The sequence below is a fragment of the Gekko japonicus genome, unplaced genomic scaffold (assembly GCF_001447785.1).
Source record: "Gekko japonicus isolate JY-2015 unplaced genomic scaffold, Gekko_japonicus_V1.1 scaffold1112, whole genome shotgun sequence".
Taxonomy (NCBI): Eukaryota; Metazoa; Chordata; class Lepidosauria; order Squamata; family Gekkonidae; genus Gekko; species Gekko japonicus.
Genome location: NW_015168080.1, coordinates 336,358 through 362,715, shown reverse-complemented (window position 1 = coordinate 362,715; position 26,358 = coordinate 336,358). Strand labels below are relative to the sequence as shown.

The following is a 26,358-nucleotide window of genomic DNA, read 5'->3' as shown; positions in this document are numbered from 1 at the left end:
TTAAGGGAAACAATTGGGCTTGTTCCCCTGGCCTTTGTGCAGTGTTGGCCTGGCGCAGCTATTGTAAATAGAGCTCTAAAAGTTGCTGCTTTGTGAAAGTTGCACCACTTCCATGGGAACAGTTTTCCTTGAAGTGGAATACTCCTGTTGGCCTTTGCTCAATTCTAGGAGAGAAACGGGTCATTTCGTAGAAAAAGAGGTGCAGAAGCTCATTAGTATAACTTATTAGCATAACTTCTTTGCATATGCCACACCCCCTGACATCACCGGAAGTGCGTCAGAAGACAACACCCACCACTCAGGCTCCACTGGAATGTTTTGGATTGCTAGCTATTGGGGGGGGGTGCAGATCTGTCCTCGCAGAGGAGGGAGAGCTTGTACCTGAATAAAACTTGGTCTTAATTGTGCCACTGGACTGTTTTGGATTGCTAGCTATGGGGGGGAGGGAATGCACAGATCTGCCCTCACAGAGGAGGGAGAGCTTGTACCTGAAGGCGGGCCAGGGGGGTGCTCTGCAACTTACGTGGCTGCTTCTTGCTCCTCGTGGCCTGACTGAGGGCTGCTGGGAGCAGGGGGTGGGGCTTGTTGCATGTGCCCACCCCCTGAGCGCCTTACTGCCGGAGCTCTGCTCCTGTGCGCTCCTGTAGGAAATGACCCCTGGAGAGAAATGTGTCCAAAGACTGGACTGCAAGTAGAAAAGAGCAAGAGTCCCATACCACATTAAAGACAAAATCTGTGGCAAGGGAGGAGCTTTTGTGAGTCACTGCCCACTTCTTTTGAAGAAGTAGGCAGTGACTCACAAAAGCTCCTCCCCTGCCACAAATTTTGTTAGTCTTTCAGGTGCTACTGGGCTCTTGCTCTTTTCTACTGCTAAAAGTAAAGTAAAGGTTCCCTTGCTCGAAAGCCAGTCGAGTCCGACTCTAGGGTTGCGGCGCTCATCCGATTCAAAGCCGAAGAACCAGCGCTGCCCGAAGACGTTTCCATGGTCATGTGGCCGGCATGACTAAACACCAAGGCGCACGGAACGCTGTTACCTTCCCACCGAAGTGGTACCTATTTATCTACTTGCAATTTCTTGCTTTCGAACTGTTAGGTTGGCAGGAACTGGAACTAGAGACGGGAGCTCACTCCGTCATGCGGCAACCCAGGTCTTGAACTGCTGAACTACTGACCTTCCACAGCCTGCAGTTCAGCGTCTTAACCGCAGCTCCTGCTACAGATAGACTACTGCAGCTACCCATCTTGGACCACAAATGTGTTTCTTGGTGTTACCTGCCAAAACAGGAAAATTCCAGTCAAACCAGAGGCTTCAGGGCCATAGGAGCTTGCTGGTATATTTCCCAGGAGTAGGGTTCCTCTTGAGGCTACTGCTTGGCCCTTTAGTCTGTTTGCAGGAATTGAACCGTGCTATATGTGTCTGATGAAGTGCCACTTCCCCAAAATGCCTGTTTTGTGCAGCAACTTACAAAAAGGCTCTGGAGGCCTTTCACAGAAGCAGTGCTTAAGTCTGCTTGTGCCGAGGACTGTCTTCAGCGTAGTCATTCGTGTCCTGGAATCCAGAGATTTTTGCAGGTCCCAGTCAATCTCAGGTCATACGGGAAACATTGGTCTGCAGGGGGTTGAAACAGATGCTCTTTTGCCAGACTGGCAGCGTTTAGTGCTGCCCGTACCCACTTAAATGCCAAGTATACAGAATCTCTTAGCTCCTGTAACTGCTGAAACGCGTGCTCGCACACATGTCCTCGTTGTTACCCCTTCTCTCTTTCCACCCCATCAAACTTCCGACATTATGCAGAAGATCTGTGACTGGGAGAGCTCTCGGGGCTCTGAATTTTAATGTAAAGCTGCTGCTGCGGATTGCAAAATCAGAACAGGCACTGCTGGCTTCTTCCCTCCATCTAAATCAACATTTCACCTCCAGAGCTACTGTTAGCCCTCCAGGGAAAAAAAGATATGCAGAACTTTTAATTGTAGTCTGCCTGTCTCACTGAGATACAAGGCAAATTGCAGGATGTACAGGTGCTTTTTCCAATCATTTAACAACATTTCTTTAAAGGTTTGTGCTCCTTTAAGCAGAGTGGGGTGGTGTAATTGACTAATTCCTGCACTGAGCAAGGGGGTTGGAGTAGGTGACCTCTAGGATCCCTTCTAACTCTGTGTCAAGAAAATGGTCTCTTTTAAGAGAGTTTTTCTGCCTAAGTGTCAGCTTTCTTGACTGTAGAAGTCATCACCCCCACCTGCCAGCTTGCGATCAGAATTGTTGCTTAGGCTGGCAGAAGTGATCAACTTGCAGCGGCTGAGAACTGTCATCTGAAGTGGTTGACAGCTTGCAATTTAGAGATCCATCCTAGTAACAGCTTTCCATTGGCTAAATGGTTAAGAACACCTATGTAGAATAGACAACTTGAGAAGACTCAGAGAGAAGAGACGGCCTCGAAGCTCTCTTCAATTTCCATCTTGCTGCTATGCTTCCAGAGACTCTGCTCACCAGGAACACCAGTTGAGATGCCAGAGCTACGTGCCTGATAGGAAAAGTAGTGAGTAGAATAGCCAGCTAGGTGTTTGGGGTTTTTTTTGGTTTACATTCCTTGCTGAAGTGTATCCATTCTTTCCCCTACCTATGTGTTGTCTGTCCTTTGTTTTTGTAAATAAAGTTTTATGTGTTTTTATACAAATTGGAGTGAGTTTACTGGCCAAACCCAGATAAGTATTTCCAGTGCTACGCCTGGAAACGTATTCTCCCTCCCCACCCACCCCAGCCTGCTGTTGTCACACTCTGGGGTTAAGATTTTGCAGAAGCCTCTATGCTTTGCTTTTAAAAGGCTTGATTCCACAGTAGCTGAGTCAGAATCCTCAGAATCCTGGCTTTTCTTTCTGCACCGAGAACTTCAGCTGCACAAGAAAGAAAGAAAAATGCCCCACAAGCCACAAAATCCTGGCTGCAGGCCTAGATCTTTCACATCACCTACTGCCAGATCCTTTTGACTGGAAACGCCGGGGATTGAACCTGAGACCTTCTGCATGCCAAGCAGATGCTCCATGATGGGGCCACATCTACAGGTTTAATTTTTTTATATTTGATTAAAGTTTTTAGAATATAATTTTAGCTTTTTAAAAAAATTGACAGTGATAATTCCATATATAATTCCTCCCCACCGCCCAGCCTTTTTGGTTTCCTAATAATTCATAATGGCGGGAGGGCAAGTCATAGGTCACCTGCATCAGATACGTTTTGAACCTGAGATTGTAAACTGTTCCAAGGCAGGGGCTTAAAAATGGGGGTGGCCCATGAAACATCATATAGCTCAGCAACACTCCGTGGCTGTTCATGTAAGAGAACCTCCCTTCTCTTTGTTTAGGGGTGGGTGTTTGAGAGGTGCAGTGGCTCAGTGGTAGGGCATCTGATTTACTTGCAGAAGGTCCCAGGTTCAATCCCCTATATCGCCAGTTGAAAGGGCCTTGTAGGAGGCGATAGGAAAGACTTCGACTCTGGAGAACTGCTGCCAATTTGAAAAGACTAACGCTGACCTTAATTGGCGACTGTTCTGATTTCCGTACGAGGTGTGTGTTCGTATACTGTTGGGACTATAATCATAGCCCTTGTGCTAAGCTAAATGACCGCGTTCTTTGATCTAAGCTTTTTAACTTGTCCCTGTGTGTTTGCAGATATCTGAAACGGCCCTATGTCCCCAGTATTGACTTTGTGAAGGCGATCAATGCTGTTCAGAAATCCTGGACTGCCACAACCTACCAAGAACATGGACTGCTCACCTTGGAAGAATTCTATAAGAGAGCCGGAGGGTTGAAGTCCAGAATACCAAAGTAAGAAGGTGTTGCTTACCAGGGAGCTGAAAGCTTTTGTTATTTAGGACTGCAAGACAATTAGGTCATCTCATGTTGTCTTCCAAAGAAAGAGTCTGTTTTCAGGAGATGCCAGGTGTGTAGCACCTTGGATTAGTGACGATACTTTAGGATGAATCACTGTGTGATCTCTGGTCTGCGCGGTTGTCCTTAGAGCTGTGATAATACAGCTTAAAACAGCTAAAAATGAGTCAGATTCTTGGTCCTGCCCAGAACCTATCCCCAAGGTCTCTCATCTTGGTTGAACAACCGTTCTACCAGTTTTGGTGTCCACTGCCCTCAGTTAAGCTGGTTCAGGGGTTCAGAAGAATGAGAGGGCAGGAAAGACTTCACCAGCTGAGCCCGAAGGTGGCAAATATCTGGAATGCTCACCTATGTTATAAACTCCCTGAAAACTCCCTATGTTATAAACTCCCCAATGGTCCTGCATTGGGCAGGGGGTTGGACTAGAGGGTCTCTATGACCTCTTCCAACTCTATGATTCTATGATAAACAGAAAGCCAGCGCCAGGAGAGAAGAAAAAGGTACAGGGGGGGGGGGAGGCTCTGCCGCCACCTTTGTTTGCAAGGAGTCATTTGTTCAAAGGATCGCTTGAAGTTGGGACCCCCTGCTGGCAGTTTGGAGTGGTGGTGGTTTCATCCTCTTTTTTTCCTCCTGCCTCATTCTTATCTTATTCTCCTACTTGTGAGAATTGTTTTTTACTTGACACGTGCCACTGTTACCCAAATGGGCCCCGTCACCTGGTGTGCCAAGTCCAACAATGAACAGCCAGTCGGGATTTCCAAAAGCAGACAGAAACCTTTATTGCAATGAAGGGAGACCCCTTATCATAGAATCATAAGAGTTGGAAGGGACCTCCAGGGTCATCTAGTCCAACCCCCTGAACAATGGAAATTCACAAATCCCTCCCCCCCACCCCCCCAGTGACCCCTGCTCCATGCCCAGAAGAGGGCAACCCCCCCCCTCCAGGATCCCTGGCCTAATTGGCTTGGAGAACAATTGATTCCAGACCCCAAAGCGATGATCAGCATTTCCCTGAGCGTGCGAGAAAGGGCCACGAGAACTAAGCACTGAGGCAGCCCTTCCTGCCCTCGCTTCTCGTGATCTGCCTAAGTTCACAGAAACAGCATTGCTGTCAGATGGCCATCTAGCCTCTGCTTGGAAACCTCCAGAGAAGGAGAGCTCCCCCCACCTCCCGAGGAAGCCTGTTGTTCCACTGAGGAACCGGTCTAACTGTCAGGAAGTTCTTCCTGATGTTTAGCAGAGGTCCCAAAGAGTGTGTTGCTTTGTCTTAACAATCACTTCTTAAAGCTGTTCTTGGGCATGCGCAGATGCTCCATTACGTCACTACGCCACAGTCATTTGATTTCCCTTCTACCTAACTATAGATTTACCTTTGCTAAGCAAAAGCAGTGGCAAGCACACATGCACTTTGGACCTTTTACTTCTTCAGAAATTCCCAGTGCCTGAGATGTTTTCTTCCAAGTAAGCGTCTGTATCACTGGTGCCAGACTTGTGGTTTTGCTACAAGCTCACAAGCCTTGCAGCTTGCGGTTAGCATATCCTGATTTCTTCTACATTCACTGTGCAGAGAAACGGGAAACAACTTGAGACACCATGATCAGCAGTTTCAGTCAGCAGCTAGCATGAGCTGTAATTTCTAATGAGTAACAAACAGGTCATGTCATTAGTGTAGGACAGAAACTCCATCAAAGGTTGTGCTCCCCCAGCCCAATTTGAGAAAGCACACGGCAGTCTTGTAGAGGAGAATCCAAACTTTAAAGCTTTATTAATAAAGGGGGAAAGTACGGATACAACAAGGTTTTGAATCCTTGAATACCCACAGCTCTCCCTAAGGTTACAATGGGAGACATACGATTTTATACCCCCTATGACAGTTAGAAATAAATCACAATTATTGGTTCCATCAAAGTTTGTCACATATCCATCACACCATTCTGATTGCACCATTCTGATTGGGAATCCAACCTGGGGGTTGGATTTTCCCAGGCAAAAATATACCTTCTTCAGTTGAACAATAGGTTTTCTTCTTCCTAGGCTGTGAAATTCTAAAAAGTATCTTAATTGTAACAAATATTAGTACATCATGCAGTGCTCTTCATCCAACGCAAGCAAACTGACATCAGGGGCATGCGCGATTACAACTGGCAAGAACAAGCAAAGTCACTGCAGTATGTTTGCCTGTCAGCATTTAGCATTTTACCCACAATGCATTTAAGCAATGAACCAAAGTGAATATCTGAATATATGTTCACGATTGATTTCAGTCACTGTGATTAGAATCATCAAAGGCACTTAACATATGCATCATGTAAGTGTTAAGTGCATCTGCTAAGTTAAACTGACTTAGTCAGCAGCAGAGGGCAAAGGGTTTCATAAGCGATGTGTACAACATTAGCACTAGTAATATCAGGCCCCAGTACTTTGGTAGACCTCGCTACCTGGTCTATCACCACCATTGAGCCTTGAGCACCAGTTTGAAGTTATTCTGGTACCAGATTGCTGTGTTTGGGTAAAGGTAAGAACATAAGAACATAAGAGATGCCAATGTTGGATCAGGCCAAAGGCCCATCCAGTCCAACACTCTGTATCACACAGTGGCCAGAAATACCAGTGCCATCAGGAGGTCCACCAGTGGGGCCAGGGCATTAGAAGCCATCCCACTGTTGACCCCCCCCCCAAGCACCAAGAAGACAGAGCATCACTTGCCCCCAGAGTCCCTATCTATACCTTGTTGCTAATAGCCACTGATGGACCTCTGCTCCATATGCTTATCTAATTCCCTTTTGAAGCCGTCAATGCTTGTAGCCGCCACCACTTCCTGTGGCAGTGAATTCCAAGTGTTAATCACTCTTTGGGTGAAACTTCCTCTTATCCGTTCTAACCCGACCGCTCAGCAGTTTCATGGAGTGCCCACAAGTTCTTGTATTGTGAGAAAGGGAGAAAAGTACCTCTTTCTCTGCCTGCTCTTTCCCATGCATAATCTTATAAACCTCGATCATGTCACCCCTCAGTCGTCGTTTCTCCAAGCTAAAGAGCCCTAAGCGCCTTAACCTTTCCTCATAGGGAAAGTGTTCCAACCCAAGGTAGTGTAGAAAAAGTTTTTCTATGCATGCCGCACCCACCGAAATGGGTTTTCCTACTGCAGCCTCCTTTCCTTGGCAGGTCAGTAGTTCTTGGGACTTGTAAGGCCTGGTCCTTTCCTCCCTCTTTTTGGGGTCTCCCTCTTTTCCATCGCACTGCTGTATGCTTTCTACTTCCTTTACTACGTTTAGTCAGGTGTGTTTGAAAGTAAGACCCGAAGCCCTGCAGCTTTGAGAACAGTGTAAAAAAAAAATAATTCAGCACACAATGGGAAGGGGGAGGCTGAAGGGAAGAGGGGGAAGGATGCAGATTGGCTTGGCGGTGCCGAAATTGGAGGGACCTTGATGAGTGTCGATAGCCCGATGGGGATCAAGGTGGTCTTTGCTGGGGCGAAGGCCATACAACAGAGGCACTCTGGCTAGTGGCAACCAGTGCTCCCTCTAAGCTGGGAAGTCCTGTGAACAAAAATTCTACTTTGTGAGCGACTGGCATGAAAGTTGTGAGCGAGCAGTTTGGCTGCTGCAGGAATCAGTTTGCCCTGGAGCCCTCCTTCCTGAGCGAAGACAAAAACCTGTGAACTGGAGGCTAAAAAACTGTGAGCTAGCTCGCACCAACTCAGCTTAGAGGGGACACTGGTGGCAACTGGTCGAACCTGCTGGGTACTGCTGGCCATGGGCCTTGTGGGCACTGTAGGGTGCCCTGGTCTTGCCTTGTTCTTAACTCAGCGTCTTTAATGACATTCCTTGACAGTCTTGACTCATTGTGGCATCAATGAAGACTATGGCACAATCTAGCATAGTGGTTCCCAGCCTTTTGGTGTGGTGACCCACGAGTCCAAATTTACTTGGTATGCTCACGCACATTTTGGGGGGAAATATGCACAAAGCAAGAAAACCACAGAAGCTTGAGACCCACCTGTTGGAGTATGCTGATCTACCGTTCTTAGCGAAGTATTCCCAGTTCCTCTGAGCATCACTGGTGTCATACACTCCTAGGTCGCCTGTATGGATGATGTTCTACTCCTGGCTGCCCTCAGTAAACACTGTCCATGGCTCTGGATATTCCTTACTCTTTGTGTCTCTAAAGCAGTAATCTTAGGTACATTTACCTAGGAGTAAGTGCCATTAAACACAGGTGGGGCTTTCTTCTGAGTAAATAGTTATATAGGATTGTGCTGTACCTGCTCTTTCCACATGCAGATGTATGATGGCCACAGGTGTAGACAGCTTTAAAAAGGGAGTAGGTAGCTTCATGGAGGGATTGGTCTATCAGTAGCAGCTACTAGCCATGGTGACTAAAGGAAGTCTCCATGTTCAGAGGTGGTCAGACTCTGAATCCAAGTGCTAGGAAGCAAGACCAAGGAAAGGCCTCGGCCTCTGCGCCCTGTTGTTGGCCCTCCAGAGGAACTGGTTGGCCACTGTGTGAGGTAGGACGCTGGACTAGATGGACTACTGGTCTGATCCAGCAGGGCTCTTCTTAGGTTCTTGTCAGGGGAAGGCCTCAGCCTCTGTGCCCTGTTGTTGGCCCTCCAGAGGAACTGGTTGGCCACTGTGTGAGGTAGGACGCTGGACTAGATGGACTACTGGTCTGATCCAGCAGGGCTCTTCTTAGGTTCTTGTCAGGGGAAGGCCTCAGCCTCTGTGCCCTGTTGTTGGCCCTCCAGAGGAACTGGTTGGCCACTGTGTGAGGTAGGACGCTGGACTAGATGGACTACTGGTCTGATCCAGCAGGGCTCTTCTTAGGTTCTTGTCAGGGGAAGGCCTCAGCCTCTGTGCCCTGTTGTTGGCCCTCCAGAGGAACTGGTTGGCCACTGTGTGAGGTAGGACGCTGGACTAGATGGACTACTGGTCTGATCCAGCAGGGCTCTTCTTAGGTTCTTGTCAGGGGAAGGCCTCAGCCTCTGTGCCCTGTTGTTGGCCCTCCAGAGGAACTGGTTGGCCACTGTGTGAGGTAGGACGCTGGACTAGATGGACTACTGGTCTGATCCAGCAGGGCTCTTCTTAGGTTCTTGTCAGGGGAAGGCCTCAGCCTCTGTGCCCTGTTGTTGGCCCTCCAGAGGAACTGGTTGGCCCCTGTGTGAGACAGGATGTGGACTAGATGGACCACTGGTCTGATCCACCAGGACTCTTCTTATGTTCTTATGCCTTTTTAATGTTGGACATTACACAGCTAAGTGAAGCCTCACTGATACCCTCATTCAGACATGCAGATGCTGTTTCCTTGTTTATTATGAAGCTTCCTAAATCAGCTTTTTCTTACCCTAAGCCCTTACCTTCTAACCAGTGGGGACTGTAGTCCTGCTTTGGGGGGCATTGATGCTCATGTTGTGCTCTCTGGGAGCGGAGTATCCAGCCCTAGTATTGGACGTTGAGTGGCATGCTTTGTGCTCTGTAGGACACATTCCCAAGGAAGTCCTGGAAGCAGATTTTTGTGTGTTCCCTTTTTTAACCCCCAGAAGCTGATGCGAAAGCATCCATATGGGCTAAGTTACTCCGGGCTAGTGACAGCAGTGAAAGGCGGAATAAAACAGCCCCTCTTGGCTCATCTGCCAGTATTACCTTAAAAGCCAACAAGATTTCCAGGGTATAAGCTCTCAGAAGTCAAAGCTTGCTTTGTCAGAGAAGTTCAGCTCACAAGAAGCATGTACCCCGGAAATCTTGTTCGTCTTTAAGGTGCTACTGGTCTTGAACCTTGTTCTTCTAATGCAGACCATTTGAAACTTCTGCTAGTATCAGAGCATAAGAGAAGCCATGTTGGATCAGGCCAGTGGCCCATCCAGTCCAACACTCTGTGTCACACAGGTCCACTGGTGGAACTCTCTGCCTAATGACATCCATGCCCTGCGGGACCTAAAGCAATTCTGCAGGGCATGTAAGACAGATGTTCTACCAGGCCTATGGCCAAGGACAGCAACGGTTCACCATTGAGCCTGGCCTCTTCATCTCCCCCCTTTTGGAAAGGATTCATAGCGCTCAAACGCCATCTGATTTGAACATCCAGTTTGAACTGGAGAGCCACTTTGGTTTATTGGTTACAAGCGTGGATTCTGATCTGGGAGAACCGGGTTCGAGTCCCCACTCCTCCACATGCAGGTGCTGGTGTGACCTTGGGCCAGTCACAAGTTCTTGCACAGCTGGTCTCTCAGGAGCAGTTCCCTCAAGAGCTCTCTCAGCCCCACCTACCTCACAGGGTGTCTGTTGTGGGGAGGGGAAGGGAAAGGAGATTGTAAGCCACTCCGAGACGCCTTCAGGGAGTGAAGGGCAGGGTACAAATCCAATCTCCTCCTCTTCTTGTTTTATCATTTTAAACTTTTAACTTGAATATATAGTTATTCATTGGAATGTACTTATAAATTGTTGTTAACTGCCCTGAGCACCTTGTGGGGGGAATGGGCTCTTTTTGTAGCAGGAACTCGTTTGCATATTAGGCGACACACCCCTAATGTAGCCAATCCTCCAAGAGCTTACAGAGCAATTCTTACAGGGGCTACTGTAAGCTCTTGGAGGATTGGCTACATTAGGGGTGTGTCGCCTAATATGCAAATGAGTTCCTGCTACAAAAAGAACCCTGAATCATGTCTGCATGCGCTTTGTGAGATCGGGCCTCATGCTGTAGACGTCGAATGTTTTAGTTGCTGAACAGTGGTGACTTGGGAAACAACAATGCGGGGCGAGGCTTGTCTGTCCCAAAATGCATTCTGCTGCTAAATGGTGCACTTTAGTCGATGGCTTAGTGGGGGGGGGAGAGGGATGGCTTAGCAGTAAGCAGACAAAGACAAACCTCCTTCAGCTGCAGCTCATTAACTATTGCCAGCGTTCTCCTGAAACGGCTGCTCGGAAGTGGTTCTTAGCCCCTGACGACGGCCGCATTAAGTATCATTTTGGTTCTTTGGTGTCTGCGGTTGGATTGCGTCCATCGCGGAAGGCAATTTTCTAGCAAAGAGAGGTCCAGAAGTTCCACGCTGTTAAGCACTCGAGTGTAATGCCTAGAAACAAGCCTGTGTGACTGGCATTGTGATTGCCGTGGACTCTTCGCCCCGTTCTGCCCGACAGCTCTCTCTTTAGCCTCCGAAATGGAATCTTTGCAGGGGACTGTCATGCACAAGCTGCAGGATTCCTCTTATGTAGGTGTTTGCTGTGATTTTTGTAGTCCAGAGCTACAGCAAGTCTCTTCTGTGCTTTGGGCAAGCCCATTGGAGGATGGGCGTGTGGACTTGTAAGGGCACTGTTGTGCAGGTTATAGGTCTTTTTGGCCCTGAAAGCAGCGTTCCGGGGATTGTTCAGTTGAAGGTAAGGTAGACGGTGTACAGCCAATAACTTCTGGGTAGCAGTGTGCGTGAACAGGATCTCGGGGCACGGGTGGACCAAAAGTTAAATATGAGCAGACAGTGTGATGTGGCGGCAAAAAAGGCTACTGCGATCTTGGGGTGTATCAACAGAGGCATAACATCCTAATCGCAAGATGTCATAGTCCTGCTGTACACTGTGTTAGTCAGGCCGCACCTGGAGTATTGTGTGTAGTTCTGGAGGCCTCACTTCAAAAGGGATGTGGACGGAATGGAGCGGGTGCAGAGGAGAGCGATGAGGATGATCGGGGGCCTGGAGACCAAGAAGCCCTGTGTGTAAAGGCTGAGGGACTAGGGAGTGTTCAGTCTGGAGAAGAGGAGGTTGAGGGGGGACACACGATTGCTCTCTGGAAGTCTCTGAAGGGCTGTCACTTAGAAGAGGAGGGCAGGGAGCTGTTCCTGTGGGCAGCAGAGGAGAGGACTCGCTAGAATGGGTTTAAATTAAGGGTAGGAAGGTACCGGCTGGATATTAGGAAATACCTTTTTCACAGTCAGAGTTGTGCAGCAGTGGAACTGGTTGCCTGGGGAGGGGGTGAGCTCCCCTTCACTGGCAGTCCTTAAGCAGTGGCTGGACAGACACTTGTCAGGGAAGCTCTAGGCTGATCCTGCATTGAGCAGGGGGGTTGGACTAGATGTCCTGGATGGCCCCTCCCAGCTCTGTGATTCTATGATTCCAAGTCCAAAACCTATATTGTAATCAGTGTTCCCTCTAAGCTGAGTGAGTGTGAGCTAGCTCACAGTTTTTTAGCCTCCGGCTCACAGATTTTTGTCTCAGCTCAGGAAGGAGGGCTCCAGCGCAAACTAATTTATGCAGTAGCCAAGTTGTTTGCTCACCGCTTTAGTGCCAGTAGCTCACAAAGTAGAGGTTTTGCTCACAAGACTCCGCAGCTTAGAGGGAACATTGTCAATGCTACCTCTGGGTTAGGAACTACATGGCAGGTTTTGGGGGTGGAGCCTGGGGAGGGGAGGGACCTCAACAGGTTATAATGCCACAGAGTCCACCCTCCAAAGGAACCATTTTCTCCAGGGGAACTGATCTCTGTTGTCTGTTGATCAGTTGTGATTTCAGGAGTTCTCTAGGCCCCACCTGGAGGTTGGCGACTGTAGCTGTAGGGCTATCAGGAGATTTGGGGGGTAGGGCTTCTGGGAGGGTGAAGTTTTTTGGGGGAGAGGGAATTCAGTAGGTATGTGATGCCATAGAGCCCACCCTCCAAAGCAGACATTTTCTCAGGGGGAGCTGATCTGTCTAGTCTGAAGATCAGTTGTAATTCCAAAAGAGCTCCAGACCGTACCTGGAATTTGGCAACCCTCCTATGCCAGTCTGTCTGGCCTGCTGCTCTCATCAAGCCTCTGAGTGAGTTTTGCCCATCTGCCTTCTCAAACATGCTCGAATTCAGTAAGGAATAAATTAGTGTGTAGCTGGTCAGCATTGCTCATTTTGCTTTCCTGCAGCTAGGCCAAACAGCGGTGTGGCCCTCCCCACAAGTTACATTATGGTACAGAATCACAGAATCATGGAAGGGACCTCCAGGGTCATCTAGTCCAACCCCCTGCACAATGCAGGGAATTCACAAATACCTCTCCCCCACACACCCCCAGTGATTGCTGTTCCAATGCCAGAAGTTGAGCAAAAAACCTCCGGGATCTCCAACCAAACTGGCCTGGGGGAAAATTGCTTCCTGACCCCAAAATGGTGATCAGCATTTCCCTGGGCGTGTAAGAAAGGCAACAAGAACTAAGCACTGAGGCAACCCTTCCTGCCCTCCCTCTCATACAATCATAGAATGTTAGAGTTGGAATGGACCTTGCAGGTCATCTAGTCCAACTGCCTGCACTCTGCAGGAGCATAGCTGAAAGAGAGCCCTACATACCTACAACATACCTGAAAGATGGTCATCCAGCCTCCGCTTGAAAATGTCCAGCGAAGGAGCATCCACCACCTCCCGAGGCAGACTGTTCCACGGCTCAACCACTCTTACAGTTAGGAAGTTTCTCCTGATATTTAGCCGGTAACGACTCCCTTGTAATTTCCACCCATTAGATCTAGTCTTGCAATCCGGAGCAAGAGAGAATAGATCTGCTCCATCTTCTACATGACAGCCCTTCAAATATTTGAAGACTGCAATCATGTCCCCTCTAAGCCTTCTCTTTCCCAGGCTAAACATACCAAACTCTTTCAGCTTTTCCTCATAAGACTTGGATTCCAACCCTCTCACCATCCTGGTTGCCCTCTTCTGGACACGCTCGAGCTTGTCAACATCCTTCCTAAAATGTGGTACCCAAAACTGGACACGGTACTCCAGGTGAGGCCTGACCATAGCAGAATAGAGCAGAACTACCACCTCCCTTGATCTGGACACAATGCTTCTGTTAATGCATTCCTAAGATTGCATTAGCTTTCACACACACACACACACACATTTTAAAAAATACAAAAAACATAAGGTGATCCGCCTAAGTTCACAGAATCCGCATTGCTGTCAGATGGCCCTCTAGCCTGTGTCTGAAAACCTCCAAAGACGGAGAGCCCACCACCTCCCGAGGAAGCCTGTTGTCAAATAGCACGCAAAAGCCAGAAACTTGAATTACGTTTGCAGGAGATGATTTATTAAAATATTTATTGCTACACCTTTCCCTTGTTGTTCAAAGGGGCTTCTAGTTCCAAAAATTAAACACGCGGAATGCAGTGAATCCCCATTTATTCCCTCCCCAAGAAAAAGCCCACAGCTTCTCTGGAGCTGCCACCAGCTTGGCCTCTGGAGGCGGGGGCACAGAGCAGGCCTTTGGAGGCAGATCTTAACTGGTGGGCTGGAGAAGGCAAGCCTGAAAGTGCTCTGAAGGCAGTGCATTCCGTAATTTCTCCCCCCCCCCAATGTTGGAATGGTGACCTCACCATGCAAAATGCTTGTCCTTTTCCCAGTAGGCCGAAGACTGCCCCGTTGACCTCTGAAGTGACCAAGGCAGCCTCCTCCCTGCCCACCTCTTGGGACTGGAGAAATGTGAATGGTGTGAATTACGTCAGTCCTGTACGAAACCAAGGTAAGGCGTGTTTTCGGAATCGCTGCTTATCGAAAAGGTCTGGTCTGCAAAGGAGACAGAATATATCAGAGGTGGAATCCTCCTCTTGTGACTTTGTTTAAGTTTGGTTCCTGGGTTTGGGTTTTTCTCTTCAAGATTAAAAATAACAGGCCCTGACCTGGATAGCCCAGGCAAGCCCCATCCCGTCAGATCTCAGAAGCTAAGCAGGGTCGACTCTGGCAAGTTCTTGGATGGGAGGCCTCCTTGGAATACCAGAGGTGGGAGGTGGGGGCAGGCTTTATTCAGCCACCTCTCTGAATATTCTCCAGGGCCCCAGTAGGGGTCAGTCACCAGAGGCCGCCATGACTTCCAGGTGCACACGTGTATACACACACACACATTTTAAAAAATACAAAAAATATAAGATTAAAAACAAAAGACTTCAGAGGGATGTTCGAAATTGTTTAGGTGAGAAGAGAGAATGGAAATATGATAGAAGATGTAGTGTAGTATCAAGCTAGGGGTGAGAGGAGTCAGGTACAAATAGCTGCTCTGCCATAGAGCTTACTGGATGACCTTGGGCCATTCACTTTCCCAGCTTCATGGGCTAGGTGTGAGGCTAAAATGGGGGTAGAGAGTACCTTGTAAGCTGCTTCAAGCATCTTAAAGAAAGAACAGGACAAAAAATAAGACTGATAGGGAAGACCTAACAGCATGTGTGGTGCCCTTACTAGGCCCCAGAGCATTTATTTTACCTCTTAATTGGCCTCAAATCCTGTCATGTTGGGGATGGGAATGTTTCTCAGGCCAGCAAGGGAAGATAAGGACATACTTAGCATGAAGCGTTCAAAAGACGAAAGGCCATACAGCATACTACGGTGTACCCCCCAAAAATTGTCCCCCACCCCCCAAAATCGGGTCTGTTGGTTGAGAAAAATATCAGTATTCACAAATACCAATATCAGCATTGTATTGGTATTCGAGTAAATATTAATGAAACCCAAATTTATTCAGCTCCATTGTACTCTATGGGGACCGTCCCCATAAGGTATAAAGGAGAATTATAAATGCCTTCAGTTCACTCACCGAGTTGCGCCACTCCGGCAGCATGACCGAACGAGTGAATTTTAGCCGTGCCCGAATAAAAGCTGAATAATATTGGCTTTTATTTGGGCGTGGCTATTTTGGTAGCTGCATCAGATTGTCTAATCTGTATTAGGCTGAATAAATACCTAAAAATAGTAATAAGGCATTTTTCGGGTATTTATTTGGTTCGGTATATACCAAGCGCACACCCCTACAGCATACTATACTCTGGGGTAAGAGTCCATCCTCTCCCACAAGCACTTGAAAAGAACAAAGGACTTGGCTGCCTGTGAACTCTAGCGATTAGCTTTAGGAACATGGAAATCTTTCCAGACTCCGCTTCAGTGATCCGTTGCATGCAGTTTCCTTATTTTAAACCCTCCCCAACAAAAACTTCAAGGAGAGCTGAAACATCTGTTAAAACTTGGTTCTATCTTCCGGAGGTACAAGAGTGCCTGATAAAACAGACCTGCTTGGACATTCTCGCCCGGCTTCAAAGTTATCTTCAGCTTATAGTGGTGCTGCGGAGATATCAACACATCCGTCTCTCTGTGAGAGAACATTTGTAATGTGTTATCTCTGCAAACCTTCCTTTTCTTTAAAAGAAGGAAAGAAGATGAAATAAGTATGGGGGAGTATTTGGTCTGTGTGTGTGCGTGCGCGCCCACGTTTTGGTGTTTTTTTTCTTCTGGAAGATCACACTTATAGGGCAGATGTCCTTTTCAAAGGCCTTTGACTTTTGGGAAGTTTAGGATGGGAGAGAGTGAGCCCTGCAGGAAAGGAGAGGACGAGTTCCCAGTTCCTAATTTTGTGCAGCGTCTCTTCCGCGCTCACTTCTGGGTGTCATTAGAGGTGCCCCAGAAGAGTGTGGGTTGTAACAAACTTGCCCTGGGTCTGTGTGTTCTCACATGCGTTTTGTGTGTTTGCCTACATGTAAAAGCATGTTATGGAGCTGCGGTGGCTCAAGTGGTTAAGACGCTGAACTGCAGGCTGCGGAAGGTCAGTAGTTCAGCAGTTCGAGACCCGAGTGTGCCGCATGATGGAGTGAGCTCCCGTCTCTAGTTCCAGCTCCTGCCTACCTAGCAGTTCGAAAGCAAGAAATTGCAAGTAGATAAATAGGTACCACTTCGTTGGGAAGGGAACAGCGTTCCGTGCGCCTTGGTGTTTAGTCATGCCGGCCACATGACCATGGAAACGTCTTCGGACAGCGCTGGCTCTTCGGCTTTGAAACAGAGATGAGCACCGCAACCCTAGAGTCGGATTCGACTGGCTTTCGAGCAAGGGAACCTTTACCTTTTTAAAAGCATGTTCCTCTGCAGTGCCACCACCCCAAGAAATAAAACCCAGCCTATCACATAACCCGCGCCTTGGGGAACCATGGTAAGGTTGCCTCTGAGCAAGTACAAAGGGCAGAAGAAGAGATTGGGTTTATACCCCACCCTTCACTACCCGAGGGAATCTCAGAGCAGCTTACAATCTCCTTCCCCTTCCCACAACAGACACCCTGTGAGGAAGGTGGGGCTGAGAGAGCTCTCTCGAGAACTGCTCTTGAGAGAACAGCTCTGAGAGGACTTGTGACTGACCCAAGGTCACACCAGCAGCTGCATGTGGAGGAGTGGGGAAGTCAAACCCGGTTCTTCCGGATTAGAGTCCACGCCCCTAACCCCTACCCCAAACTGGCTCTCTTCTGATTACTTTAATTTCCGCCGTGCATGTGTAAGAGCACTTTTGTGCATGTGTAAGAGCATGTGTAAGAGCACTTTTCTTAATGTGTAAGAGCACTTTTCAGTGTATGAGTAGGATCTGAGTCACAGTCTGCCTTCTCTCTGGGAGAAGCTTATTACTAAAGATTAAACTAGAGCACATTCATGGAAAATAGCACAAGACGGGCAGCCGTGTTAGTCTGTCTGTAGCAGCAGAAAAGAGCCAGAGTCCAGTAGTACCTTTAAAGACGGGCAAAATTTGTGGCACGGTAGGAGCTTTCATGAGTTTACTACTCACTTCTGCAGATAAGCTAAGTTACAGTAGAAGACAGGTACCTTAGATGGAGCAAACACACCCCCAGATTCTGTATTCCCCCTTTGCAGAAGCGATTGGGCCCCAGCGGGTCACAGCATCTGGGCAAAGTCTTTGAACAAAGGAAGATTCCACCTTTTAAACCTTCTGCCTGCTTAGGTGACCCCCCCCCCCCCAAATCCAGAGTTAGGAATCATGGCCCTCGTGGGAGATATCCCCAAGCTCTGCCAATCAGGTCATTTGGCACGTAGCCCTCATCTCAGGGTTTAATGACCGGCATCCATCTCCTCCGTTTGGTATTTAATCCAAAGGGGCTACCTCCAGTGGAACCCAATTCCTGTTGTTTGACTCTTTCCTGGCTCATTTAATTGCAGCTTCTTGCATGAAAATAAGCCATTGCCGTGGCTTCAGGGTCACCAATCATAACACGGGTGATCAGAAGAAGAAGATAAGAACATAAGAGAAGCCAGTGTTGGATCAGGCCAATGGCCCATCCAGTCCAACACTCTGTCACACATTGGCCAAAAATACCAGGTGTCATCAGGAGGTCCAGCAGTGGGGCCAAGACAGTAGAAGCCCTCCCACTGTTGCCCCCCCCCCAGGCACCAAGAATACAGTGCATCACCAGCCCCAGCCTGAGAGTTCCTATCTATAGGTAAAGGTTCCCTTGCTCGAAAGCCAGTCGGATCCGACTCTAGGGTTGCGGTGCTCATCTCCGTTTCAAAGCCGAAGAGCCAGCGCTGTCCGAAGATGTTTCCGTGGTCATGTGGCCGACATGACTAAACACCAAGGCGCACGGAACGCTGTTACCTTCCCACCAAAGTGGTACCTATTTATCTACTTGCAATGTCTTGCTTTCGAACTGCTAGGTTGGCAGGAGTTGGAACTAGAGACGGGAGCTCACTCCATCATGCGGCAACTCGGGTCTCAAACTGCTGAACTACCGACCTTCCACAGCCTGCAGTTCAGCGTCTTAACCACTTGTCGGTAATAGCCACTGATGGATTTCTGCTCCATATGTTTATCCAGTTCCCTCTTGAAGCCGTCCATGCTTGTAGCCGCCGCCACCTCCTGTGGCAGTGAATTCCATGAGTTAATCACTCTTTGGGTGAAGAAGTACTTCCTTTTATCTGTTCTAACCTGACTGCTCAGCAATTTCATTAAGTGCCCACGAGTTCTTGTATTGGGAGAAAGGGAGAAAAGTACTTCTTTCTCAACCTGTTCTATCCCATGCATAATCTTATAAACCTTGAGCATGTCACCCCTCAGCCGTCGTTTTTCCAAGCTAAAGAGCCCCAAGCGCTTTAACCTTTCTTCATAGGGAAAGTGTTCCAACCCTTTTATCATTCTAGTTGCCCTTTTCTGCACTTTTTCCAATGCTATAATATTCTTTCTGAGGTGTGATGACCAGAACTGTACACCGCACTCCAAATGAGGTCGCACCGTCAATTTATACAGGGGCCTTATGATACTGGCTGATCTGTTTTCAAGAAGCAGAGAGGTGAGGTTAGTCCTGCCAAAAAGGCTTGATCATCCCTCACATCTGTTACAGCACTATTGGCTCCTGGCTGTATTGAATTTTTCTGACCAAGCAAGAAAGGTACACATTTGAACCATTGCTATAGGACAGTGTGCCTGACCATGGCAGCAAAACTCTCAAGAATGAGGCCTCTGATTAATACCTTTGCCTTTGGTCACAGACAATAATCATTGAAATCTTGGTCAGTTTATGAGAAATTATTGTTGCATTGTGATGTCAGGAACCATTCTGTGGTATCATTTGTTTGACCACTGAGGAGGTCCAGTGGCCCAAGATGTGTGTGGTCAGGGTCAATAATATTCATTTTTGGGTTGTCCCTGTACAATTTGTTTATTGTGTGTATTGCCTTCCTGTTTACTGCACTGTCTTCTACCTTTGTAACATAGAACCTAGAGTTGGAAGGGACCTCCAGGGTCCTCTAGTCCAACCCCCCTACAAAATGCAGGAAATTCACAAATACCTCCCCACATCTGCTGTGTCCCCCTGCTCCATGCCCAGAAGATGGCAGAAAACCTCCTCCAGGAGCCCTGGCCAAACTGGCCTGGAGAAAATTGTTTCCTGGCCCCAAAGTGGCAATCCGCATCTCCCTGGGCGTGTAAGAAAGGGCCACGAGAACAAAGCACTGGTACAACCCTCCCTGCCCTCCCTTCTCATGATTTGCCTAAGTTCACAGAATCAGCATTGCTGTCAGATGGCCATCTAGCCTCTGCTTGAAAACCTCGAAAGAAGGAGGGCCCACCACCTCCCGGGGAACCGTGTTCCCCCGCTCTAACTGTGAGGAAGTTCTTCCTAATGTTTAGCCAAAAATCCTTTTGATTTAATTTCAACCTGTTGGTTCTGGTCCGATCTTCTAAGGCAACAGAGAACAGCATCGCACCATCCTCCTTCTAGTACTTGAAGATGGTTTTCATATCTCCTCTCAGTCATCTCCTCCCCAGGCTATACATACTGAGTTCCTGCAACCTTTCCTCATAAGGACTTGGTCTCCAGACCCCTCATCATCTTTATTGCCCTCCTCTGGACACATTCCAGCTTGTCTATATCCTTCTTAAATGGTGGTGCCCAAAACTGAACACATACCTCCTGCATTATGGCATTTAATGCCTTAGACCATTTTTCTTCACATTGTGCTTGTGTTTCCATTCCCTCATCCTTGTGCATTGTTCGTTGAATGTCTTTACTGTCAGACTGAGTTATTTTCTAAATATTTTCTAATCTGCCTTGCGTCTCAGCAAGAAAGGTGTGCTGTAAATAACGCTCGCCTGGTTTTGTGTCCCGGACTGGTCTGCTGCGTAACCCTGTCTCCCCTTCTTCCTGTGACATGATAGATGTCCCGGACACAGTCAGTGGGGCCGGCATCTGGAATGGTTGAAAGCCCCCACTGTAAAGGAGCAACAGGGTTCTTTGGGGAGGAAGAGGCTGAATTCTTCTTAACTTCTTAGCACCGAATTGCTGACGAGAACCCTTATCTAGGAATTATCCTTCCCTTTCCCTTGGAGAACCAGCTGGGGGTGGGGGGGTGTGGATAGCAGCCATCAGAAAGAGAACCGTCCTTCTGAACGATCACTTTCGGAGGAGCGCGCTCTGCCTGTTAATCAGCCTTTTGTTTTAAGCGATCCCATCGGCCATGGATCAAGAGGTCCGTAATGCAATTTAAACTCTGTTAAAATTGAATTTGGAGAACATCAGGAAAGCCGTTGCTTTTATGAATTAGCTTAGATTGCATTTGCTAACCCAGGTTGGTTCAGGTCAGGGTTTCCTCCCCACTCCCCAGGCGTCGATATTGCCTAGTTAGCAAATGAATGTGCCGCTGCACTAAATAACAAATTTATTTTTTTTGTTGATATTAGGGAAAGCAATTACGAGGGTAGGCTCGGAGGGTGTCTAGAGCGCCTTGCAGGCTGTCAAGCTGACAGGACGTCAAAGAAGAGAGCGGGGAGGCGGGTCCAAGCACAGCACAAGTTGCTAGAGACCGAACCTGGAATTTTCTGTGCACCAACGTGTGGCCTTCCACACTGTGCGCCTAAAACGTCCCATTCTGGTGATCTTATTTCTGTAAGCAGAGAAGTCCATCTCTGGTACTGGCGTGCCGTCCTGTTGTCAAAACCCATGCAAGTAAAAAAAGGCTTTGCGTAAGGTGGGGGCCTCGAGTCCCTGACCTTAATTTGGATCATGGGTGGCAAAGTGCAGGGAACGGCTACCTGTTCGTGAACACATAAAACTGCCTTATCCTGAATCAAGATGGGTAGCCGTGTCAGTCTGGCTGCAGCAGTAGACAAGAGCGAGAGTCATAAGAACATAAGAGACGCCAATGTTGGGTCAGGCCAAAGGCCCATCCAGCCCAACACTCTGTATCCCACAGTGGCCAGAAATACCAGGTGCCATCAGGAGGTCCACCAGTGGGGCCAGGACACTAGAAGCCCTCCCACTGTTGACCCCCCCCCAAGCACCAAGACGACAGAGCATCACTTGCCCCAGAGCCCCTATCTATACCTTGTGACTAATAGCCACTGATGGACCTCTGCTCCATCTACTTATCTAATTCCCTTTTGATAAGAACATAAAAAATATTTTGAATACACACCCTGCAAGAATCACACATGAAGCTGCCTTATGCTCGATCGGATTATTGGCCCATCAAGATCGATATTGTCTACTCAGACTGGCTCTCCAGGGTCTCTTTCATGTCACCTACTGCCTGGTCCTTTTTAGCTGCAGGTGCTGGGGATTGAACCTGGGACCTTCTGCATGCCAAGCAGATGGTCTGTCAATGAGCCACAGCCCCTGTCACAGTCCAGGAGCACATTAAAGACTTAACAAAATATGTGGCAGGGTAGGAGCTTTCGTGAGTCACTGCTCACTTACCAGACCCTTGGTGTCTATCAGAGTCAGCATTGTCTACTCCAGTGATGGCGAACCTTTTGGAGACTGAGTGCCCAAACTGCAACCCAAAACCCACTTATTTATCGCAAAGTGCCAACACGGCAGTTTAACCTGAATACTGAGGTTTTAGTTTAGAAAAAACAACTCATACATTAACATAAGATGATCCAAACAAAGTAAGGAAAGCAATCCCAAATGCTTTCATTTACTTAAAATTATTTGTCAGAGAATTCCACACTTTAATGACGGTCTGGGCCTGGATGGGGCGACGGCACGCATGCGCACTGAGAGGGCTCTGAGTGCCGCCTCCGGCACGCGTCCCATAGGTTCGCCACCACTGGTCTACTCACTGGAAGCGAGTCTCCAGGGTCTCAGGCAGAGGTCTTCCACATAACTTACTACCTGATCCTTTCAACTGGAGATGCTGGGGATTGAACCTGGGACCTTCTGCATGCCAAGCGGGTGCTCTGCCACTAAGTGACAGCCCTTGCACACTTCAAAAAGCAAGGATTTAGGTCAACTTGAGTTGTTGCAAGTGCAGTTTTACACAGAACCGCATGAGCAACCAGACAGAAAAATGTCCAGTCCAGACCCCAAGAGATGGGAGGGGTAACTTGTGAGAACTGGATCTTGATCTGATTTTTCCTCTTGTAAGGATCAAACCAGATGAAGTGCTAGCAGATCCATGAAGACAGGTCCAGGTGGGATAGCAGTGTTGGTCTGAAGCAGCAGAACAAGGTTGGAGTCCAGTTTCACGTTCCGTGGGCAAGCACACTTCCTCAGATACAGTGTGGTTGTGCATGAAAGCTTATACCGTGAATAAAAGTTTGTTGGTCTTAAAGGTGCCAGTGGACTCAGACTTTGTTTAGAAGATCCATGTTCATAGCTCCTCACCATTCTTCAAACTGGTCAACAGTAGCCATGGGGAACCCTCAACTGGGTTGAAACCATGCTATGGGGAAGAAGAGTACAATTCGGTCTTGAGGTTTTCTCAGACTGAGTTGCCCCCCGCCCCTTCTGCTATTTGTCTCATGGAAGAAACAGAGAGGTTGCCTGTATGTTTCTCAAAGGGATAAGAAGCAGCAAGGGATACCCAAATGCCTCTCAGTTTGACTTACATCCTGTTCACCAGTCAAAAGCAGGGAGCCAGTTTTTTGATGGAGTGTTTGTCGAAACAGTCATGCCTGTTCGGCAGGTTGCTTTACCTAATTCCTTCCCAACAGTACAGTACAGAGCAACTGGGTTTTTTCATGTCACTCTCCTTGCTGACCGCCTTCATCCGCTTTGACGTGGTGAGAGCTAGTTTGGGTTTTCAGTCCCTCTTTAACACCATCACGCCCTTTCTTTCATGTCTGTGGGCAAGGTGCTCAAAACACATCTTGGACAGGAGAGGGAACAATCAAATTGCTTCCAACCAGCCGTCCGCCTTGTTGGGTCTGCCACAGTGCTGGCTTGGCAAGCACCAGTTCTTTCTGAATTGCAGGGAATGCCTGAAGCAGAGTGAAGAGGAATTGAACCATTGCCCCAGCATAAAGCTGTGATGTGAGGGTGGAGTCCTTGCCCTTGCTAAGCACTGAAAGGCTTAAGCATTTAAGGGCCTTTAGAAGAAAACATCAGGACACAATGCAGGCTTCTTAGTAATTAATCTGTAAGGGTGGGCGGGTGTAGATGAGAGGGATGGTGACAGAAAGGCAGATCTTTCCAGGAATGGCTACTGTCTTGTCTTAATTTTATTATTTTCCTAGATCAGCCATAACGTAATCAACAGCCAACAACACATAAAAGGAATTATGCACGTACAGTAAAATCATAACCTCATTATCAACTAAATTCCGTGTTGAATCTTTTTTTAACTAGGTTATTTCATTATAAACTAAGTTCCACATTAACCACATTATACACTAAATTCCACATTAAATCTTTTTAAAATTAGGTTGTTGAACAATCCGAAGCACAACATTTGGCTGCCTTTTAAGATGGTTTCCTTGGAGTGATCTGAAAGGAAAGGGGACTTGTAAAACTGATCATATCTGTCTGGGAATTTGGATAGAACTGGGGTGACGTATAAGGAACCGAATCAGGGTTGCCAACCCCCAAGTGGGAGTGAGGGACCCCCCAATTTCGAGGGCTCCTGCCTGCCACAACTGCCATCACACCAGGGACGTCACGTGGTGACACTCTGGTATTTTGCATAACCATAGAGTTTTGCCCAAAATACCAGAGCGTCACTGCGTGACATCCTCGGCATGATGACATCACTTCTGCGTGACGTCATCACGTTGAGGACGTCGCCCCCCCCCCCCTCCTGGAAAGCTCCTCCCACCCCCACCAGCGAGAGCACAGGACCTGGCCACCCCTAAACCGAATGTCCTTATAACACGAACGATGACTAAAGTGTGAGCTGCATGACTATAAGGCCGTACAGCCAGTACTGTGAAGCCACGCAGGAAGTTGTTGTGTATTTGAGTTTCACAGTGTTCTGATTGGTACAGCTCTCCTCCAACCTTGTTTCACTGGAGATGCCGGGGAGTGACCCCTGGGACCCTCCGGGGGGCATCAGTGTGCTCCATCCTTCTGCCTTCCCGCATTGTGTGAAAGTGTTAGGGAAAGGCATTCAGACCGTTAACCGCGTGAACACAGATGCATTTGGAACCCTGGGGATTTCTGGGGGAGAGGAGGCGGCTGCAACAGTTGTTTTGGAGACGAGAGCTTGTTGTGATCGAGCGGGTAACAAGCAGGCTCGGGAATGGATCTGTTCAGCCTCTGCTTCATGGTGTAGTCTGTGATGGGGAAATGCCATCGCCAAGCTTTGGTTCCTCCCTAGCGAAATGGAAATAAAGGTTGACTGCCATGTGGAATGGTGTGGAATGTTTTTAATGGTTAGTGGCTTGGAAAGAAAACAGTGACACCATACGATATAACTGCCTGGGCATAACAGATTCCCAAATTCTTGGTCGTCAGTGCACATTTTGCTGGTGAAAATTGGGGCGGGGAAAGTCTTTGGTACTTGTGCCCACAAAAATTATTTTGTAGAATGTATGAGAGTGTGAATATTCTGCTCGGTGTGCCTGTATGAGTAATGGTCCTGGTTGTGCCCCTTGAGTGGAAGGCATGATCCAGTGCAGTAACTGATGCAGAGGTGCCACAGGAGTGCTTAATCTGCAGCAGTCATGACCGAAGGATCCAGTCACACTAGAGGGTGCAGAACTGCCTGCCTGTAACACAGGCCAATTGGACGCAGTCAAGGCCAGAACAAAAAATCATGCAGAGATGCAGGAGCGAGCCTCCGGATTTTCAATGAGGAGGCAGTAATCTTATTAACTTAATTAATTTTCATGCGTCATATAGCCAGGAGATCCTAAAGTTGTCTGGCAGCCAGACGTTCTAGCTCTTTTAGCATTATGCACCACTAGGTGGTGAGCTAGACTTGTTTTTTTAAGGCAAGAGACATTTCAGAGGTGGTTGGCCGTTGCCTGCCTCTGCGTCACGCCCCTGGTATTCCTTGGAGGTCGCCCTTCCAAATACTAGCCAGGGCCGACCCCGCTTAGCTTCTGAGATCCGATGAGATTGGGCTGGCCTGGGGTTATTAACTATCATACCATTTCTCACAGCGTATTAACAGTTCTTTAGCACACTTGCAATTGCCCCGGCTTGCTATTTGGGAATTGCTGATCTCTGATGGAATTGTTGATAAACTAATATTGGTTCCTGTCGTCCTCAGGGTCCTGCGGAAGCTGCTACGCCTTCGCTACCATGGGCATGATGGAAGCACGGATCCGTGTCCTCTCCAACAATACCCAGACTCCGGTTCTGAGTCCCCAGCAAATTGTCTCCTGTGCGGAGTACGCGCAAGGTAATCAGGGTGGCGACAAGCAAACCCTTGTTTCACAGCTAGTGCTTAGCAAGGGCTGAGAAGCCAGCCACCTTCAGAACACTGACGCGTTCTGAGATGCAGCATACAGCCTCTAAGGCAGGGGTGTCAAACATAAGGCGTGGGGGCCAGAACCGGCCCATCCAGGGCTCTTATTTGGCCCGCGAGCAACTAGTGCAAGGGAGGGAGCAGGAGACTGTGGCTTCAGCATGGCGGAACAACCTCATCTGCAGCAGTCAAGCAGTGTGGGGGTGTCTACCCAGTGCTGCACCGCTGGGTCTCCAGTCTGCCCATATGGGTTTTCCTTTGCACACACACCCCACTCCCAGCCCATGGAGCTTTGCAGTGAGGACACACCAACTCGGAGCTTACCAGCTGCTGTCCTTTATACAGTTTATATCTCCAGTACCTGGCATGACGTACCTGGCACTCGTGACCCAGCCAGACAAAGTAGCATTTATGTCAGATCCGGCCCTCATAACAAACGAGCTTGACACCTGTGTTGTAAGGAGAACTAAAATCTGAGCTGAGACGCAGGCTTCTTTCATCTGATACTATAAACACCATTACTTGGTAACGGATATCTCCCCCCCCCCCCCCCTCCTTTTTTTTTCTTCACCCCCCTTTTCCTTC

At 48.2% G+C, this 26,358-nt stretch overlaps 1 protein-coding gene across 1 annotated transcript in view; it reads left to right on the top strand.

Moving 5' to 3' along the window:
- The window catches only part of CTSC (cathepsin C), a gene marked incomplete at its 3' end in the record, with an annotated part of 40,876 nt that overhangs the window by 12,104 nt on the left and 2,414 nt on the right, over positions 1-26,358 (top strand). The window contains exons 4-6 of the mRNA XM_015414682.1: positions 3,667-3,822; positions 14,232-14,350; positions 25,576-25,709. Of these exons, the coding sequence (XP_015270168.1) occupies positions 3,667-3,822; positions 14,232-14,350; positions 25,576-25,709 (409 nt within the window). The remainder of the gene's footprint in view (positions 1-3,666; positions 3,823-14,231; positions 14,351-25,575; positions 25,710-26,358) is intronic.